The following is a 21,293-nucleotide window of genomic DNA, read 5'->3' as shown; positions in this document are numbered from 1 at the left end:
TGACGTTAGTTTAAAAACTGTTTTGCAACAGCATCTTGCCCCAATTAAGTGAGTGTCCCAAATAAATAAAGAAAATCCTGGTTATTTTCTCAATTTGTCCTTTAATAGTTGTCCAGAATAAGTGGCTGCACCAATTAACTGATAGCCCAATTAACCAAATTCACTGCATTTTATTTCCTGAACCAACAAATCTCAATTGAGTTATTCAGAGAACCTGATGTATTTAATACATATTTTACAGGTTGGTTTTAAATATTTTCTTATACTAAAGAGGTCTTAATGAAACACTATCCTAACTTTATACATGCACCAATCCACATTTAAATTATTTAACAATTCTACACTAACTGGAAATGTAACTGCATTTATTATTCCTGCAGATCACCTGTCAGGAAACTCCTAGCATGCACTGGGCAATTTTCCAAATGTCAAAATGAATGAACAGAAAATTAAGCAGAAAAGTTGTGCACCCTGGATTGCATTCAGAATCCTGTGACACATGCAATGCCCAACCGTGGAATTGCCTTCTTTAAAGGTACTGTCCTTGTCTCTGACCAGTTCAATATTTACTCAACCATTTAGGGCTTGAGATACAAAAGCAAAACATCTTCTCGTCAAGAGGCCGAACATCTTTGAGACACTCCCCATATGCTGATGTATGGACCTGACTACCAATTAAATGTGACATTTTTCAAGAAGTGCCAAGGAAAGTAATATGATGAAATTTAGCTTGTGCATAAAACGTACATTTTTCAACTGACTATTCATGTAACGCAGTTGTCACAGGATAGGATTTGTTGCCTTATTTTGAAGTTACTCAACTCTAGTCTGAGCACATCAAAAATGTAGAATTGCAACACACCTCCATTTCAGATTGGACAATTGTCTGCAGAGAATTATGCTGGCGGTGATGATGCAAACCTGTTCACATTGTTCTAGATTCAGAGTCGGCAGCTTTGGAAAAGTGCCAAGCCACAAAGTATTTAAAAATTCGTGACACTTAGAAAATCTTTTCAATAAATTGATTAGCTTACCATTTCTACAATAAAAGTCTGAAAACAATATATACTCAGTGGCCACTTCATTAGGCACATCTACTTATCAATGCAAATATCTAATCAGCCAATCATGTGGCAGCAACTCAATGCACAAAAGAATGCAGACATAGTCTGGAAGAGTTAGCTGTTGTTCACCAGAATGGAGAAAAAATGTGATCTGATTGACTTAAACTGTAGAATGATTGTTGTGCCAGACAAGGTGGTTTGAGTATCTCTGCAGATCTGGGATTTTGAGAATGGTGCCAAAAAAAAAACAAACAATGCACAGCTGTGTGTGTAAAATGCCTTATTAATGAAAGGGCAGGGAGAACAGCCAGACCTGGATCAGGCCAACAGGAAAGCAACTGTTACTCACAAGACCGCGTTACAGTTGTGGCATGCAGAAAAACATCTCTGAATGCACAACACACTAAACCTTGCAGCAGATGGACTACATAAGATCACAAGCATACCTCCTGCACCTAATAAAATGGCCACAGAGTGTATTTTTATAGTCACTAAGTGTAAACCATACATCAGCACAGTGCTGAAACAGGCCTCTCAATCTTATAACCCTGTCAGATCTCCCCTCAGCCTCCACTAACTCAAAGAAAACCTGTTTGTCCAGCCTCACCTTTTAGCCTATGCCCTCTAATCGAGGCATCATCATAGTAAACCTCCTCTACACCCTCTCCAAAGCCTCAGAATCCTTATTATATGGCTAGAACTGAAAATATCACTAATAATTGTGGACTAGAACTACAATGTCTGTGAGACTGGTTATCACACAATCCTCATTTTGTTTGATCATCACATGAATGAAGTGTAGACTGCAGTCCTACTTGTGAGATGGATATTCTCAATTTCTCAAATGGTGTCAAAGCATTGAGAAATACTTAAACTTTCACACCCTTCATTATCAAAGTTTGTATTTTGCAATGTGACATGGAACCTATTGCGGAGGCCTTTCATTTCTTTAGCTATGCATGCAAAATAGACATGTAGGTGAGAATGCACTGTAGACATTTGAGTAACAAATACTTTCAGAAGGGTAAAACCTCAAGGGATAACATTCCTCAAATTAGACAATTCAACTTGAATCCTTTGTAGTGACACAATTGCAGTAATCAAAGAGCCATTACATTGGTTAAATGACTTCTAATGTTTTAGATATTCAATAATGATGGTCAAAAATTTAGGTTTTTGGATACAGTGAAGTGTACAAATGTTATTTCCTTATAACTCAGTAGAACACATTAGGCATGGTTTGCATTTTAAACAACCAATGAATACTTGAGATATCAAAATGGTTAAGTATTATGATAAAAATTGGAACCACACTTGGGTCCATAACAAGTCAATTCAAGTGCAATCAAAACTTTACACCAAAAACTATTTTTCCCATTATGTACTCATTAGATGCATTTATGGACAGGTACCAATTTTGCTTGTACAGGTGACCAAGCATTTCTTTTGCTGGGGGTTTTCAAACTGGAATTGTACACTTCATTTGACTAACCATTTTCTATTGCTCTAAAAGTATCCAGACTCAATGAAGCATTAATTTATTCCTTGTCTTCCTAAAATTGGCCTTCAGTAATATGTAGCAAATGGTGGCAAATGATAAAGAACCAGAATCCAAATTTTCCTTCCTAATTCATTCCCATGTATATTGAAGTTAACAATTTTAAGACAACATCACTCCTTGCTCCTGTACTGTTTAGTTTAAGTTTGTACATTACAAATGTTGGCTGGTGATTGAAACAGATTCCAACTATATTGACTTATCAACACTAGAGTGTTCTGCTTTAGTCTGTGCCTCCAAGTCAGGATTTATAATAACAATCTTCCATTTCTCCTGATGACGTTTCATTTTCCACAGCAAAAGCAGCAACAGCCAGTAATGATTCCACACAATGATTTAATACAATACCAAACAGCAGAATTTAACAGACTATTTTTACAACATCTTTTTCACTTTGTCATAAAATGTTAGTAAAATGAATTACATTTCAACTTTTCACACCAGCACATGAAAATGCAAAATGAATAAAGTGAACCTTCCATCAAGCTTCAGAATAAAATCAGTTCACAATTAACAAAGCAGAACACATTATTGCAGCATTCAAAGACTAATGCTACACAACTGCAACTATTTTAGCAACTTAACCAACAATTTCAGAATTTAGTTATACAGGATGGAAATAAAGCCTTTTGAATAAAGCCTTTTACTCAATTTCAAAAGTGTATTTTCCACCATAAATCACCACAACTAGTGAAATTAAAACTTACATATTTTGGCTGGTAATTGAAACAGATTCCATTTGTATTGACTTACCATCTTCATTAGTGTGTTCTGCTTTAATCTGTGCCTCCAAGTCATCAGGATTTATAATATCATAATCTTCCATTTCTCCCGATGGTTTGCATTTTCCACAACAAAAGCAGCAACAACAGCAACAGCAGCACCCAGTGATGACTCCACAGAATACAACTAGAGCCTGCGACGTAAAGATGATTAATATGCAAGGGAAGAGTTTTCTATATTCACTAAGCAAGAATATGCACAGAGCAGCCTTTAAAAATTACTACTAAAGTCTTCTTAAACCCACATAAAATCTTCTGTGATCAGTGTTAGCTTCTCAGACCGTATCATCCATGTCATTTCATTAGCTATCAAGATGTAGTTAAAATTCACATAAAGTGGTCATATTTGAATTAAGATTGTAAAGTTTCAAGTTGAATGCTAATTGAAACATTCCAATTTTTTCTAAAAATAACCAAAATGAAAATTGCTTGTATGAAAATCGAATGATTAAACTGAACTTTAAAAAAAGCAAACTGCCAGCACCCAGAATTCATAGTATTAGCAGCAATTGAAAATCCAAGCAGAAAGAAACTTTTGCCATTGTTTACAGACTCCCAGTTAAAATGTTTTAAGATATATTCTATAATAAGTTGATAAACAAGGCAGAAAAAGCTGCAAGTACTCAGGTTAGGCTGCTTTACTGAGTAAGGCTGAGTCAATATTTTAGGTCACAGATGTGAGCTGATCTGCTGATTAATTGCAGCATTTCCTCATTTTTGTTTTAGATTTTCAGGGTCTGCAGTTTAAGTTCAGATTGCTTGTTTCCAAAGATAGATGTAATTATACATGTTGATAAATGATATTTTACTATAGATTAATACATTGCTAGAATGTTGAAGAAATGATTTACTCAGCTCAATCCCTGTTTCACATTTTCTATATTCTAATCAAATCTAATATCTTTAGTTAACACCTATCCAACAGTACATTTTCTTAGACTTTTTGGTATTATTGTAGAGAAACTGTTGGCAAGACTGGAAAATATTAATTGAGAACTCACAAATTCCCATTACATTCTTCAAAACAAAACATCCATAGAAAATACAATGTACATCATACAGACTGAGAGCACAATGAGAGTAGTGGTGGTCTTATCACTTACATTCCATGATTTGAGCATACATCACTTGTATAGTGTACTCAGTTCAGCTCACTATACTTGTGACTGTCTGAGAGGGGATGAGAGGAGTTTCACTCTGCAAATTTCAGGTGTCTCCTAATGGAATTTGCAGGAATGAGGGATCATAGTTATTAGGTTAGCCTGGAAAGGCTGGGGTTGTTCCCTTTGAAGCAATGCTGAGGAGATTTGATAGATTACAGTGATAAGATTAAGGAGAGCTGTTCCTAAAAGACCCAGGACTGCAGGTTTAAAATGGTGGACAAAATATGTGAGGAGTATGTGAGTACATACATTTTACTCAGCAGTAATGATCTAGAAGGCAATGATTTTGGAAACAAAGTTGATCAATGACTAAACTTGGGAAGATGGGGATTTACTATTTTGTCAAGAGTCATGGATAATGGAGGTCAGATATCATCTTCAATCCATTCTTATTCCTCCCTCTTCTGGCCCCTTCCCAATATGCCAATATGTTCTTTTATTTTCCCTGCACTCTTACTGCTCTATTAACTACTATTAATTTTCAGAAAAAGTAAAAGCCTGAAGTCAAAGGAGGAGAGAAGAACAATGCAAGTGTAGCAATGGGGAAAATTGGCAAATAAGATAGGAATCAGTAAATTTAGCTCATGACAATAATTAAAAAGGCCAGTAATAACTATACCACCACTCATATTAAGAGGCAGAGGCAAATCAGCTTGAGAGCTAGGCATGACACTAGACCACAAAGGACAGGCCTCCATTGGCGTATAAAACTAGTGAATACCCTTAAAATTGGATTGAAACTTTCCAAATCAGAGTTTAAAACATAGCAGAGGGTCAGGAAGTGGAAGGAATGATGGAAGAAAAAATACTGGGCGACTACAAGAGAAATAAAATCCATAAGCACTATAGGATAAGAGGAATAGATTAAGTTTCCACTAAACATTACCTACCTTAAACCAACACTTATTCATCAGAAAGTAGTATTTGACACTCTCTTCTCCAAACTGTTCAGCCACATATAATCCCATCGAGCCATACTCATCATAGATGCGTTTCTTATTTTCATCATTCAGAATCGCATTTGCATTGTTTATTTCTTTAAACTTTTCTGATGCATCAGGGTTGTCAGGATTTTTGTCTGGATGATACTTGAGTGCAAGCTTCCTAATTGGAAAACAAAAGTAACAAACTTCAGAACTACAATCTGGGTACAAATAATGCTGTATCTAGAGCTAATTAAAAATTTTAAATTAAATTAATCTCCTTAAATCAAATTGAACTATTACCAGGAACACCAGTGCTATTTTTAACAATGTTTTGTTAAATAGTAGGAAGAGACAAGATTAAGAAAGCACAGAAGGTTTCTGGATTTCCATTTCAACTTTTGTCATATGCTGCAAAACTTAAAAAAATCTCATTAGTTACCCAAATGTGTGCAAATTTAACTGCAGCAATTGCGAAACAGGTTATTCTTCTATTGAGTGAATTATTGGCCCTTTCCAAACATGTTTCAATGAAGCTTAAAAAATGTCCGTGCTTGGTCAGCACAAACATCCTCATAAGTAGATTTAAGCAAAATGCACACCAAGGTGACCTGCAGTTCATATAGGCATGCCCAGCCTAAACTCCTGCAGCAACATGCTTTATGTGCAATGTTAAACACTGCTGGACTCCATCTCTGCAGAATTGGGTGCTCTACACAGCCCGATACAATATTTCAGATGCTGAGTGCACAGGCAGCAACCATGCAGCATGTACCTGTTGTTTCATGAAATCTGGTTTCACCTCCATTGGTCCATTGAAAGGTCTCCTCGTGTAGTACTGAGAATCTCTCTACATGTGTAAGAGAGTGCTGCAAATATGTCAAGATGACAATAAGCTGGAATGTGACATTTGATTCTTCACCTGTAGTGCAGTAGCTAGCTCAGTTCAGTTACAGAAGCAATGATGCAATAACTGGCCAATATACCTGCTAGTGACTGAAACTATTAATCCTGGGTTTCTAAACACAAAATTGTAGTACTTGTGAAAATTGCACACTGTGCCAACAACAGTCAGTCTAGGGCAAGACCAGACAAAATGAGGGCAAAAGAGTCATATACACAAGGATCTGGGAATGAGACAGAGCTTGAGGTAGATGCCTGAGGGATAAGAATAGAAGGTGGCACATAGAAGAGCTCAATAACACCACAGACAGCTGTAACATGTGCAAACAAAAGGGGAAACTACACAAGTTTAGGATATGCTCAAAGGATGAAGAATCAGTGAAAGAAATATCCAAAATGGAAGAAAGCATGTGAGTAAAAGAGAAACATATGAGGATAGAAGGAAGAATGTTTGGTCCACTTGTTTTGACTTCAATCTGTATGTAAAACTGGCTGACAAGGTAGCCAGGAGTTGTGAAATCTGAACATAAACTGCAGACGCTGGAAATCTGAAATAAAATAAGAATTGCTTGAAACACCCAGCAGGCAGACAACTTTTGTGGAATTAAACACTTAGAAGACCATAAGATATAGGAGCAGAGTTAGGCCATTTGGTCCATTGAGTCTGCTCTACCATTTCACCACAGCTGAACCATTTTCCTTATCAGTCCCCACCTCCTGCCTTTCCCCCGTATCCATGCCCTGACCAATCAGGAATCTATCAATCTCTCCCTTATACATACAGATTTGATCTCCATAGGTGTCTGTGACAACGAATTCCACAGATTCACCACTCTCTGGCTAAAGAAATTCCTCTTTATCTCCATTCTAAAAGGACGCCTCTCTATTTTAAAGCTGTGTTCTCTAGTCTTAGACTTCCCCACCACAGGAAACACACTCTCCACATCCACTCTACAGAGGCCTTTCAACATTCAATACGTTTCTTCATTCTTCTGAGTTCCAGTGAGCAGAGACCCAGAGACATCCAATGCTCCTTATATGACAAGCCTTTTAATCCCAGAATCATTTTCATGAACCTCCTTTGAACCCCTTCCAATGTATCAAACCCAAGAAAGAAAACTAGTTAGTTTTAAACTGAGAGAATGTGGAAGAGCAATGAAACAGAAACAAGAGGAACCTTTCTATTATGGCAAGGTCAGGATTGTCTTTGGGATAGGTTGTAAAACTCACCCCATTGATCAGTTAATGGGGGCAGTTGGAGAGGAAAAACTAAAAGTTATGAATTAAGGGCAGTTTGAAGAATGCACAGAAACACAAGAGATCAAAATGCAGGATGGTCAGGCATGTCAAGCAGACGAGGTTGTGCTAAGGAAAAAAAGACCAGCCAAATCACAGCTGGATGACATTGTGGAAATGGTCAATGATGATGATGAATGCAAGTTGCTGGAAGTTGTAAAGCAGAATCTAGAATGCTCCTTTTTGACCGAAGATGTGACACGGTTCCAGCTAATATTGCAGTTAACACCAAGGTCAAAATGGGAACTAATGGAGAAGTCACAGGCAGCAGGGGCCGCCTGAAATGAATGTGGGCCCTCCTTATCCGCGGGGGATTGTTTCCTGGACCCTCCCACCCACAGATACCAAAAAACACAGATGCTCAAGTCTTCTATTTAATCTGTCTCAATGCGGTGGTCTTTAGGACCCAGCGGAACACCGGACCTTATTTAACATGTATCAGTGCAGTGGACTTTAGGACCTGGTGCAGCTCTGAATCCGCAGGGTTTCTGTTCACGAAAATAATCATGATTGAAAATAAAGTAGATCTAATAAAGCGATCGGAAAGAGGTGAACCACCATTGGTTGTTGGAAAAGTGTTAGGCTACAGTCAGTCAATGATCAGAACAATTTTAATGGAGCATGTGAAAGGCCCTGCTCCAATGAAAGCTACAATTATTACTTAGCAACTCAGTGGTTTAATTATTGAAATACATATGTTTCTTAAGTGTTTCATATGCATAGAAAGGTAAATATATATACTATATACTAAGACAAACGTTTTACTAACTGAAGCTACATAATACTGGATGTACCTGGTCCGACTTCAAATCCAACTTAAAGACGGACTCAGGAACAGAACTCGTTCATAACCTGGAGACTGCCTGTACTTTTAAATCATCTCTAGATTACTTATAATACCTAATACAATGTAAATACTATGTAAATAGTTGTTATACTGTATTGTTTAGGGAAAAATTATAAGAAAAAAAGTCTGTACATGCTCAAACAACGAATACTGGAGAGAGAACTTCTGGGTTTTCCTGATCTACAGTTGGTTGAACCTGCGCATGCGGGATCCACAGATAAGAAGGGCCAACTGTATATGCACTGCAATGCAATTACCCAATTACCATCTGCTTTCTCTAATGCAGAGGAAATCACTTGTTGAGCTGCAAAAGCAGCACACAAGATTGGAGGAAGTAAGAGGGCTGTTTGGATTGCTAGAAAGGAACAGATAGAAGAACAAGTGTCACATCTCCTTCGGTTTCATAGAAAAATGCCAAAGGGAGTGGTTGGTATCAGTAATGGCATCTTAGAAGCTGCCATAAAGCATGCTCATATTTTTAAATTCTGAATGATAATATTCTGAACTACTCCAAGGGAATAATTTTACACAATTATTGGAAGGTTAAGAATTAATAGGTTTAAATTAGATTTAACAAAATTTCATACCTATATGCCTTTTTGATCTCCTCTGGTGTAGCACCTTTCTCTAATCCCAATGCCTTATACAAACTTTCACCTGTTCGAGACATCGACCGCTGAAGTCGTGGTGCAGACATGTTGGCAGGTAGCTGTAAGAAATGAACAGGTTTTTATCTAATGTAAGGGCGTTTTCAGTTATCTTTTTTTAAAAATCCCTCAGACAGCTGCAGCTCATTCAGAATGATCCTGCTAGAGTCCTCACTAAGATCAAGAAAGTAGAACATATCAGTCCAGTTCTCAGATTGCTACACTGGCTTCCTGTCCAGAGAAGTGACTTTTAAATAATGCTACTGGTTTATAAAGTTTTGAATGGTCTAGGGCCAAAATACATCTTTGATCTCCTGCTGCATTACGAACCTTCCCAAGTTCTCATGCCATCTGGGGCAGGTCTGCTACAGTCTCCAGGGTCAAAACTAAACATAGTGAAGCAGCTTTTAGTTACTATGCTCCACCTATCTGAAATAATCTTCCAAAGGATCTGAAGTCTGCCCCAATGTTAGGTTCTTAAATCAAGGCTTAAAACTTTCCTTTTTGCTGTAGCTTTTAATTAGAATCTCCTGCACTGCACTTCAATTTATCATATCTATTTGTGTGATTATATTTCTTATATATTGTTTGAAATTCGATATTCAATTTTTATATCTCATTCTGTGTAAAGCACTTTGAACTGCCTTGAGTTTGAAAAGTGCAATACAAACAAACTTGCTTGCTTAACCTGAAGTGGGCTGGTTCTCTTCACCCACTGAGGCACCTCACTGAGCCAATCCCATTTTGCTGCAATTATTCCATATCACTCTAAATCTTTCCTATACAGCCACCACTCTAAATATCCCATAAACATTGTAAAACTGTTTTTTTTTTGGCAGCTTGTTCCACATACCCACCACTCTGTGTGAAAAGCTTGCCCTCAGGTCTCCTTTAAATCTTTCCCCTCCCACCCAAAATCCATGCACTCTATTATCCTGGGGACGGGGAAAGACCATCTATGCCCCTCATATCTCTGCAATGTCACCCTTTAGCCTCCTACATTCCAGAGAAAATAGCCCCAGCCTTTTCAGTCTCTCCTTATAATTTAAGCTGTCTAGACTCCTTCACCACTGTCTACCTTCATTATGCCACACTTTTAGGGAATTGTATAATTATATCCCCTCAGTCTCCTATCACTAGAACCATGCTATTTAATATGCATGTCCAGCCCAGATTTACCTTTCCAAAATGTGACACTTTGAGTTAAATTCCATCTTCCATTCATAGGCCCACTTTCCCAGTTGATCTAGATCAGTGGTTTCCAACCTTTTTTTGGCAATGCCCCACCTAATCACCTCTAAAATCCTGTTGCCCCCTGTGGTGATATATAATTCTTATTATTCAAAAAGTGAACTCCTATTCACCTGGAGGAAGCCTAAAAGACCATTGACTTGGTTTAAACAAGCTTCCAAAGAACATGACATACATGAAAGAGAAAAATAAAAGAACCAAAGGACTGTTAAAGTTCTGAGGAAGAAATTACTAAGAAATTGTAAAAGCAGAACATAAAGTGATATTAAAATAATAATAATAAATAAATAAATAAAACGATGCCGATTCGTTTCTACAGCATACAAAGGCAGATACACCATTTAAAAGAGATGACACAATGGACACACCTTCACACCACCAAGAACTGAAAGCTACTGCAAAAAGCAGCATTGGCACGACCTCGTACGAGTTTCTTACGCGTTTGGACTTGTTCATTCGTTCCTTCCTACATCAGTCAATTCATTAATTTAATTATGAAAGCCATTTGATGGTTGTAATGATAATGATACACTATATATACAGTACATACGCAATTACACATGTACATACACACATTTTTATGTATGCATACTGTATATACACATATGTATTAACTCGCACACACACTCATACTCACACACTTACTAGAAAAAATTCACTGTTAATAACTCATTCTCGAATTGCCCCCCTTAAAAATCAAATTACCCCCCTGTGGGGCGTACGCCCCACGTTGGGAACCACTGATCTAGATCCTGTTCTAATCTTACGTAACCATCTCCACTGTATCATCAATTTGCGTCATGCTTACATGTAGCTGTCGAGCTACATTCTCATCCAAATGAATATGGATGACAAACAACCATCAAGTCAATTCTGCATTCAATTGGTTAGCTCAAATCTGATCTAACTATTCAATAGACAATAGGTGCAGAAGTAGACCATTCGGCCCCTCGAGTCTGCACTGAACTGGATTCAGAACTGGATACCACGCAGAACATTACCTGCAACCTAACACCCTGTCCTCAGGGTGTTATTTCTCTAAAATAAAAACAACTTTGTGAGAATTTCTCATTCATGTCATGCTGACGAATCAACCCTCATTTTTTCAAGTGCAAGGATTCTGGTTCCTCAATCTCCTCTGGTTACTTTCTCAATACTGGTGTTGGTCTCACCAGATTTAGCTCCCTAGCTTGTCCTTGTAGCTCCTCTTAAAAGCACACCATTGCCATCTCTTAACCATCAGGCTCTTGAACCAAAGGGATTAGTTAACTTCACTCAATTTGACTTCTTCATTGAGATGTCTAAAGTTCTCAGTTATCCAGGTCATTGCATATTGAGCAGTAGTAAATCGAGACAACTGGACCAGCTGTGTTGTCCAGAAGGTGTTTCTTCACTCATCTGAGAGGCTTCATCCGTCTGATCTATAGTTCTCCAGTTTGTAAAGTCTGAGTTGTTTTAAGGTACAGCAATTGCATGAGTGTCATTCAGAGTCGTAAAAGTGATGAGAGGTTTATTAGCACTATCTTTGCATGAATGGAGGTGTGAACTGTTGTGGATCACTACCTTCTCCCATAGATGCTGTCTGGCCTGCTGAATTCTGCCAGCATTTTGTGTTTTTAATAAATTTTGCCTTTTTTTATTTACATGGGTTGCCTCTATCTAGTTTTAGGGCTTGCGTGAAGATCTAATCACATTTTAGGTCATATTTATGCAGAAAAAGAAAATTCTAAAGGGTTCACTAACTTTTTAGCACCACTGTATATGTAGTTTGATAATAAATTTACCCTGAACATTAGCCAACCCCTAGCTTTCTAGTACAGTACCTCTCTTGCAGCTAATGGCAATTCAAATATTTCTACTAATTTCTTACCAGATTTTCCACTGTTCTTTGGATACATTTGGTCAGGCACTAAGGATTAGCAACTTTGTGGTTTAAGACCGTTATCTCTTCTTGTCATGTGGTAATGTTTCAGGAAATAATTTCTCTTCTCAGCTTCCATAGCCTGCACCTCAGTAAATACAGAGAGGTATTCGTGCAAGGCTCGACCCATCTCACGTTGTTCCACATACTTAAAGGATGCCCATTTTCTCCCAAGTTACCTTTTAATCTGATCTCTCCATTACCTACTTTGCCAAGACTCTTTTTGTCCTCCTACTTCCCTTATGCTTCCCAAAGGAGTCAACTTGATCACAGCTGTTTCTACCCAAAATGCCTCCTTTTCCCTGACCAGAAATGCAATATCCTTCATGAAACATATTTCTAATCCTGGCAGCCTTGCCCTTCATTCGAACAGAAACTTGGTATCCAAAACTGTTGAAGGATTCCCATTTGCCATAGATCATTTTGCTAATACTAATTAATGGAGGATTATGGGCTGAGTGCAGGGTGGGACTAGGTGAGAGTAAGTGTTAGGCACGGACTAGAAGGACCGAGGTGGCCTGTTTCTGTGCTGTAATTCTTATATGGTTAATACCTTTTAATCATTTTTCAAGTTCCTTTCTAATGCCATCAAAATTAGCCTTCCCCATTATGGACTTCCTTGGGTATTCAGGTAAAAGGGCAGATTTACCAAAACTGCGGTCTGGGCATGGAACGGTAGCCATTCCTCATCTTAGTATAACAATGATCTAGTCACTAGTGTGTTGGGACCTCTGGTGCTGTACATGACATGCTGATGGCAATCGGGCAAGGATTTCTTCAAAAAAAGTCTGGTTGAAGTCATCAACTATGATTTGAAATGCGTTAGAATGGACTTTCTTGTTTGGAGATGACACCGTGCAGCATCAAGCGCTTCATTATAGTCAGCCGCTGGTTGTATATAAAGTATGGTCAGGATTATGGAGAACTTCCAAGATAAACACAACTGATAGCATTTGATTATTAGGTGTTCAAGGTTGTGGGAACGACTTCAACAAAACCACCACATCGGAGCACCAAAGAGAGTTTACATGAAACACACCTCCACCTTTGTTGAATCAGCATTTTGGTCCATCCTGTGAGTCAAGAAGCCTTCGAGTCTGATCACCCTATCTGGCATGCTGGGAGTAAGCCATGACCCAGTTACACATACAATACAACAATCTCACATTTCCCTCTGATACAGGTCCTCAATTTTGTTTTCCAGCGACTGCTCATTTGTTAACAAGATGCCAAGTAGAGGGTCTCCCATTCCTCTGATTCAGCCTGGCTTGGAGTCTCCTCCTACTCCTACTCCCTTCCTTACTTCCACCTATACCAAAGAATCATCATCTGTTGAAAGATGCCGTACCTGCTTGCTTGAGTTAAGTCCACCAAGCCCATTAGAAAATTGAGAAATTTGTAGTTCATTAAGTTGATTTAAAAGTAAATTGCTTAGAGAAATTACATGCTGCAGATTGCAGTGAGAGTAGTTCAAACAAGGTATTGTACGTAGCCCGCAAAACGTTGCCATGGTTCTTGCTTAATTCATAATGATTAGAATTATTCAAACTGGATTTCTTCAGAATCAAATTTGGCAGTACATGGAACGGGAGAAAGTCATTGAAAGAAAATCAAAATGTGCAAGAGAGGTGCTATTCAACAAGGGACAGTTTGTAAAAGAAAAAAGGTGGCAGCAAATAGATAAAGAGGAAGTTTGGTTGACCATGTCATTAATTGTAAGAACTTGAAGGAGTTTCATTAAAGACAGCATTTATGATTAGTCTGCTATCCTGGCAGGGTTGTTTACCTGGTAAGAGTATTTAAAAGATAACTGCAGAAACATGAGCAGCTACAAGATTTAAAGACTGGAAAAGAAAGCAATGTTGAAATTGGGTCAGTATTAGTTTTGAAAAGAGAATGACCCAAAAAAAGGTATTACCTTAGGTTCATCCTTTAAAATTGCAATGCTTTCCAGACTGTACTGTGCATCAGAAATCAGGGTCAAATCGTCAGCAAAAGAATTTTAGTCTATACAACTGAACAATGGATTATATTTGTTGGATTGTATTACTGTGCATAACTGTGCTTGAAAAAAATCAGCAGTTCTAAACAGCCACACTTAACATGTCACCCTAACACATGAAGCCTTTGGATTTTTTTATGGAGCAACCATACACTGATGTGCAAACATCAGCATTTCAGGCAATTCATTTGATCATACTATTAAGGACTTGCTGAGCTATAGAGTTTTAGGGTAGTGCTACATACAAAATAAACTATTCTCCTTTAGAATTCCAAATTTAAATCGATTTCTCCAATTACCTCCACATTACTGAAATATACAAAACTAACAATTGCTCCAATTTACAAAAGAAACAATTTTGTGTAAGCAGTAAGTTTTGAAACTCAGTTCCCACAATGTCACAAAATTACTTCCTAAATACTGACCAAGTTCAAAATACTTAAGAGGTTTGACTTTATACCTTATTACATATCAAAGTTATTCAACTTATTTGGCAATTAAGGTTTGACAGACTTCACTGGTGCTGCTCTTTGACAGGGTAATTAATCTCATTCCCATACAAGTTTTCTCCCCCTCTCCAACATTACATTCCAGTTCACAATTAATTGACATGACAGTTCTTGTCAACTCACTATGCCAGTCAAAATATTCTTTTCTCTTCCCTCTGGCTCCACCAACAATTGCCTTCTGTGCCTCTGGCTATCTGCCAACGGAAATACTTTTTATTACCTACTCCAACAAAAGTCACAATTCTGAACACTGCTTTCTAATCTTACTGATCATGAGCTATCCATGCAAATAGTAAAAGGTTAAAAAAAGAAATTCTCCCCTTCAGGAAAACATTTGGTCAAACATCCAAAATGTTACTGTTTATGCACTTCCACTCCCTACCGATAATACCAGACTTGGAGAATTTGCAGACCTTTTACTTTCAACTTGCTCTGTCACTCATTTTTTTCTTGACAACACCAAATGTTTATAATGTAATTCACTTGTCCAAATCCATTCTTCTACAAACATAATGGCATCTTCAAGGACCCCTGCATCTCAAAACACTGGAGAGACACCACATTTGTCTCCAAAGAAACCAGTACAATGGGCAGGCCCCATTATCACATGCCTCAACAGGAGACACGGAAATGAACCACAATAATCAAAACTCTCATAACAACAAATAGCCAGGCAGACTGAAGAAAAGAGTCAAGGATGCTCTCAAAGGCTCTTTTCAAAAATGGGTTTCATGGTAGTGGAGTGGTTAGCACGGTGAAATTAAAGCTCAGGGCATTCCGGAGTTTGGAATTCAATTCTGTAAGAAATCTCTGTATATCCTGCCCTTGAAATGCATGGGTTTTGCCCAGGTGCTCAAGTTTCCTCCCATTGCCCAAAGACAGATCAGGTAGTTTAATTGATTCTTGTCAATTATCCCATGATTAAATTAGGGTTAATCGGGTTTGTGGGGCAGTGTAATTCAAAGGGTTGGAGGGGCCTACTCCACACTATATCACTATTTTTTAAAAAATACAATATTCCCACCAACTATTGGGAACTGCCAACCTGTGGCCATTCTGCATTCTCTGAAAACACCATGTCTAAACATCAGAAGCACACACACAAGCCTGGAACGAATGATAGGAGTACCAACTCAAAACATCCACTCTCACCATGCGCTTCCAGCCAGACGTAGAATTTTGCAAATCCTGCTTTATCAACTCACATTGCCAAAGTGGCCTAATCAGTCATCAAACTATTGTTTATGGTACTTTGTTACATACTACATTCACATTACCCTCATTACAACAGTGACTAGTTATTTGGCTGTAAAGGACATTAGGGTATTGAGAGTTCATGAAAGCTACCAAATAAACACCATTTGCAACATTAATTACATTGTACTTCAGTATAAAGCTACCAAATTCAATTGTACTCTCTTTCTTCCTTCATCTATTCCTTCCTGTCTTCCACTAAACCAACAAATTTTTGTTTGGCCACAGTTAATTCATTTTGTTTACGTTAGCTAAATTGGAAAGAAGATTAGTGACGATTAACTAGATGATCTAAATAGGAGAACAATTGTATTAGACCAGCTTTTGTTATACATACACTAATTAGAAATACATACCTAACATTACACCAGAGTTGCACTGAAACACTATAAATGGCTACAAGCTCAGTAGAACAGAAATTGCTGGAAATATGCACCAAGTCACACAGCATTTGCAGACAGAATAACACTTAATATTTCTGTTGACATTAACTTGAAAAAGTTAAAACTAAGAGGAAATAATGAAGAGAACAAAAGATGTGTCTGTGATGAAGTAGATACACAGAGTAATAAAAGGTGGTACTAGCGTAGAAAAGTGATAAAGGGTAGCAAATCAGAGCAAGAGTTTGTCCAGTGGAGATGAGAGGAGAAGGGAACAAAAGCAATGCTAAATTACAGCAAACAGAACACTACGTTTTGGAAATACAGGGCAGGAACTTAAGGGACTTAAGCAGTTAACATTGATGACCTTACCTTAGACTGGTTATCTGAAATTATACAATTAAATTCCAAGGACTATAAAATGGCAGCTGTAGGAAGAAATGCTGTCCAGACACCTACGAGGGGCCTTGATTGAAACAGTGTGAAATGCCAGCTAAGAGGGCAAGTTGGGTGGAGAATTTAGCATGACAGGCAATAGTATAATTCTTTCAAATGTTCCACAAAACGGTCACCAAAACTGTATTTCGTTGTTCCAGTGATCAGAAGAGCATCACTGCAGCACAACTACAGCTGCTTCATCTGGACCAAGTGTGGAGGTCTCTGGGTGATGGGAAATGAGGAAGTAAAAGATAGTGTTACATTTCCTGTTATTGCAAGGGGAGGTGACATGAAAAGGAAAGTGAATGTTGGGAGAAGCAGAAGAGTGAACCAAGCAATTGAGGAAGCTGACCCTTCGTGATGCTGGGGCATGTACCCGATATCAAAATCACACTGAAAGTGGCAGATGGATAGGGTGCAATGCAAGGATAATGCAACTTTGCTTTGGGTGGGAAAAGCAGCAAGACCGAAAGTATGAAAAATGGAACAGATGCATGTGGTACCCTAGCAACTGTGGTGAAAAGGAAATTCGTAAAGAGGAAGACAGTTGGAAACTGTTGCTGTGGGGAAATATCATCAGAACTATCAGGACAAGGGCACAGAAAGTCAGAAGACAGAAACAGCGAGAAGATAAATGAGCTTTTCAAAACTCGTAACAGATGACAGTAAATTGCATTTTACTCCACCACTCACTCGCTTCTCCGCGGAAGCAGCTCCACCGACTCCAACGCACCCCGCCAAAGAAGCCCTTTCCCCGGAAAGCTACTCACTCTACCGCCTCCCACCCCAACTCATCCCTTCTCCCAGGAAGCTGCCCCACTGTTTCTCTCCCCTCCCCATCCCACAAACTCTGTTTATCTTTCCAACCTGCCCCTTCTCTCAAAGTGCCGCTTTCCAACTCCCCACTCCCTCCTTCTCCCACAGAGGTGCCTCAACAACACCCCTCACCCACCGAGAGTTGCCCCCACAGCCAGCCACCAGATTCCAACGGACCGAGGTGCCACAGGTGACGTTTGCTTTCCCGAGGGCCAAAGCACGGGCTCCTTCACGCTTTCAAGTTGGCGGCCTCCCCGCTCTGGGACCGCCTTCCCGGCACAGCCGGGTATCCATTCGGGCAGCCGGCCCCCGGCACGACGCTTACCTCTGGTGACGAGCTGCCCCGCTCGGCTCCCCGCTTTCGCCTCTCCCTCTACTCACGGCGCCGTCCAGGGGGCGCACGCGCGGGCCGACAGGACGTGACGTGGCGTGACGCGCCGGAAGAAGGCTCTGGAGTCACGTGGTCCGCGCCCGCCGGTTGTTTCGCTGGTGTTTGGTCCGCGTCGGGGAGTTTCGACTTGTCCGGAGACGAAATAAACATGTATAAACTAAAGATTTTACCTGAGTCATCAATGCCTGAGTCGATAGGGCTGGCACAAAGCCCAGTGCTCATTGAAAAAGCGGCTGAGCGAGGTTTGAGCGGTTTTACCTGTAGACTGATGGACCTTGAGTTGGAAGTACTTGTACGATCACCTCTTTGCTGCTATAGAGGTGACCGTTTGCTGAATGGCCTTTGCTACCGTGCAGTCTCTCTGACTAATGCTCTAAGATAATGGTCTTTGTGATGCTGGTCCTGTGTTTGAGCACAGCTCTGCACGGTTTGGTTCGAGCTGTCGGAAGCGCTCTGAGACTGGCGGAGCATTTGCGGTCGTCAATAGTAAGGCCGGTTCTCTCGTTTGCTTTAGCAAAAGAATAGATGGCTTCGAACTAAGTTTAGAGCCTAGGGGTAAAGGATGCAGACAATCTCTGTAAATTCTTGCGTTGTGGTAAATCTGAATTATTTTTATGGTCAATAGTGCCTTCTGGTGTTGGTGCTTGTGTCTGCCTGGTGCCTCCAGACAACCAAGTCATAGAAACATCAGAACTGGAAACAGGAATAGACCATTTGGCTCCTCGCAGCAGCTTAATCATTCGTAAAATGGCAGTTGGAATTTATCTTGATAGATTCATTTAGGGAGGACTTTTAAGAATAGAACACATACAATGAATATGCAACTCTGTCCCGTAATACCTGAAGGTGGCAGCACAGATGGATAAAATGAGATGACGACATGGGAAATACTTGTCTTCGTTAGAGTGTGAGAGCAAGGAAGTGAAACAACTTTACGAAACATTGACAAGGCCACAATTGGAGTACTGCGTATAATTCTGATCACCACATAGTAGGAAAGAGATCTTACTAAACTAGAAAGGGCAAAAAAGATTTACCAGGATTTTGCCTGAACCTGGGGAGGGGGGCTGAATTATAAAATAAGTTGCATAGGCAAGGGTATTAAGTTCAAATTAAATTTGTATACCACTGAGATTCATTTTCTTGCAGACATTCACAATAGAACTGAATAATACAATCAAATCAGTGAAGAACTACACACAGAGTATGACAAACAGCTAATGCGCAAAAGACAAACCTATACAAATACAAAAAAACAGTACTGAGAACGTGAGTTATAGAGTCCTTGGAAATGTGTCTATAAGTTGTGGAAACAGTTCAGTTTTGAGGTGAGTGAAGTTATCTGTGCTGAAATGGTTTGGAAGCTGGAGGCCCTTGCTGATGGATGCTACTTTCTTATAGACAAGCTCAATGAAGCCCTGGAGCATAAGAGATTGAGGATGACATGAAAGAGCTATGTAAGGTCATGAAGGGTAGAGAAAGGATGAAAGCAGTCTTTCTTCCCCAGGGAGACGGTGCTAAAACAATAGGGCACAGGTTTAAGACCAGGGCAACTTCTTCGCACAAAGGGTGATGTGTTTTTGGAATAGGCTGCTTATTCCAAATTGGCAAGTTTGGAATGATTGAAAGGGGCACAATTTAAAAACTAGGTAGATAAATACATAGATCAAAAATGTTTAGAGAGTTATGGGGTAAACATGGTTAATGGGATTATCTCACCAGGCATCACAGCATGGACAAATTGGGCCAAATGGCCTTTTTTTCCATGCTGTGATGCCTGTGAAGTGATTGCACTGCAGAGGACGCAGTAGAGGTTCACTGGGATGAAGCTTTTCAATTATGAGGAAAGACGAGAAAGGCTTTGTTTAACATAGAGGCTGAGAGGACTACTTATGTAAATATTTGCAGAGCAGAGGTACTTTAATCTGGAGGGTATCGATCTATGGCATAAAAGGTTTAGAGAAAATCTGACAGGGGACTTTTGTACCCTAAGGGTGGCTGGAGTCTGAAATGTACTGCTTGTGTGGTGACAGAGGGTGAAACTGATTGAGTATCCAGACAAGCACTTGTGTCATCAGGGCATAGAAAGCTACACATCAAATGGATGTAAATGAGATTTAAATAGATAGAATGGCCCCCCCTTCACCATTCCCCCAGCCTCCTTACCCTGTCTCACCTTATCTCCTTGCCTGCCCATCACTTCTCTCTGGTGCTCCTCCAACTCCCCCTTTTCTTTCTTCCATGGCCTTCTGTCCTCTCCTGTTCTCCATCCCTGAATCTCTTACCAATCAACCTCCCAGCTCTTTACCCCTCCTGGTTTCACCTGTCACCTAAAGAGGAAACCTGCAGATGCTGGAAATCCAAGCAACACTCATGAAATGCTGGAGGAACTCAGCATCTATGGAAAAAAGTACAGTGGATGTTTTGGGCCAAGACCCTTCATCAGGACTGGAGGGAAAAAAGCCGAGTAGAGTTAAAAGATGAGGGGAGGGAAAAACACAAGTTGATAGGTGAAAGCAGGAGGGGGAGGGGTGAAGTAAAGAGCTGGGAAGTTGATCAGTCAAAGAGATACAGGGCTGGAGAAGGGTGAATCTGATAGGAGAGGACAGAAGGCCCTGGAAAGAAGAAAATTGGGGAGGAATACCAGAGGGAGGTGATGGGCAGGCCAGGAGATAAGATGAGAGAGGGAAAAGGGAATGTGGAATGGAGAAGTGGGGAGGGCATCACCAGAAGTTTGAGAAATCAATGTTCCTACCATCAGGTTGGAGGCTTCCCGGATGGAATATAAGGTGTTGCTGCTCCTGAGTGTGGCCTCATCACGACTCTGGAGGGGGCCCTGGATAGACATATCGGAATGGAAATCTATCACATATCACCGTGTGTTTTTCCCTCTCTTACCCCCACCTTTCAACTCTACTTTTTTCCTCATATTTTATTTCTCCAATCCTGTGTGTGTTGCTTGGATTTCCAGCATCTGCAGATATCCACTTGTTTGTATAGAAAGGTAATTGATGGTGGTGCAACAAAGTTCCTGTGTTCTGACCTCGATTATTCTGATCTTTTTTGCTTCAGCCCCACTTTCATAAGCCAAGTCCATGCCCTTTGATTAATTTCTAAGTATATTCATGACCAAATTGATTGATCTTGG

The 21,293-nt window shown here is 39.6% G+C and overlaps 1 protein-coding gene across 2 annotated transcripts in view; it reads right to left on the bottom strand.

Moving 5' to 3' along the window:
- dnajc5ga (DnaJ (Hsp40) homolog, subfamily C, member 5 gamma a) overlaps positions 1–18,208 on the bottom strand; it is a 30,370-nt gene extending 12,162 nt beyond the window's left edge. Inside the window, exons 1-4 of one of the 2 annotated variants that reach the window (XM_059981673.1) lie at positions 18,080–18,208; positions 9,124–9,245; positions 5,458–5,671; positions 3,376–3,538 (exon numbers count right to left, since the gene is read on the bottom strand). In XM_059981673.1, coding sequence (XP_059837656.1) covers positions 3,376–3,538; positions 5,458–5,671; positions 9,124–9,233 — 487 coding nt within the window. In that variant the 5' untranslated portion in view covers positions 9,234–9,245; positions 18,080–18,208. The other variant, XM_059981674.1, reaches the window with a different exon arrangement.
- Between the last annotated feature and the right edge of the window lie 3,085 nt (positions 18,209–21,293).

Source organism: Hypanus sabinus, chromosome 10, assembly GCF_030144855.1.
Source record: "Hypanus sabinus isolate sHypSab1 chromosome 10, sHypSab1.hap1, whole genome shotgun sequence".
In the NCBI taxonomy this organism is placed as follows: domain Eukaryota; kingdom Metazoa; phylum Chordata; class Chondrichthyes; order Myliobatiformes; family Dasyatidae; genus Hypanus; species Hypanus sabinus.
This window is presented reverse-complemented; position numbering and strand designations above follow the sequence as displayed.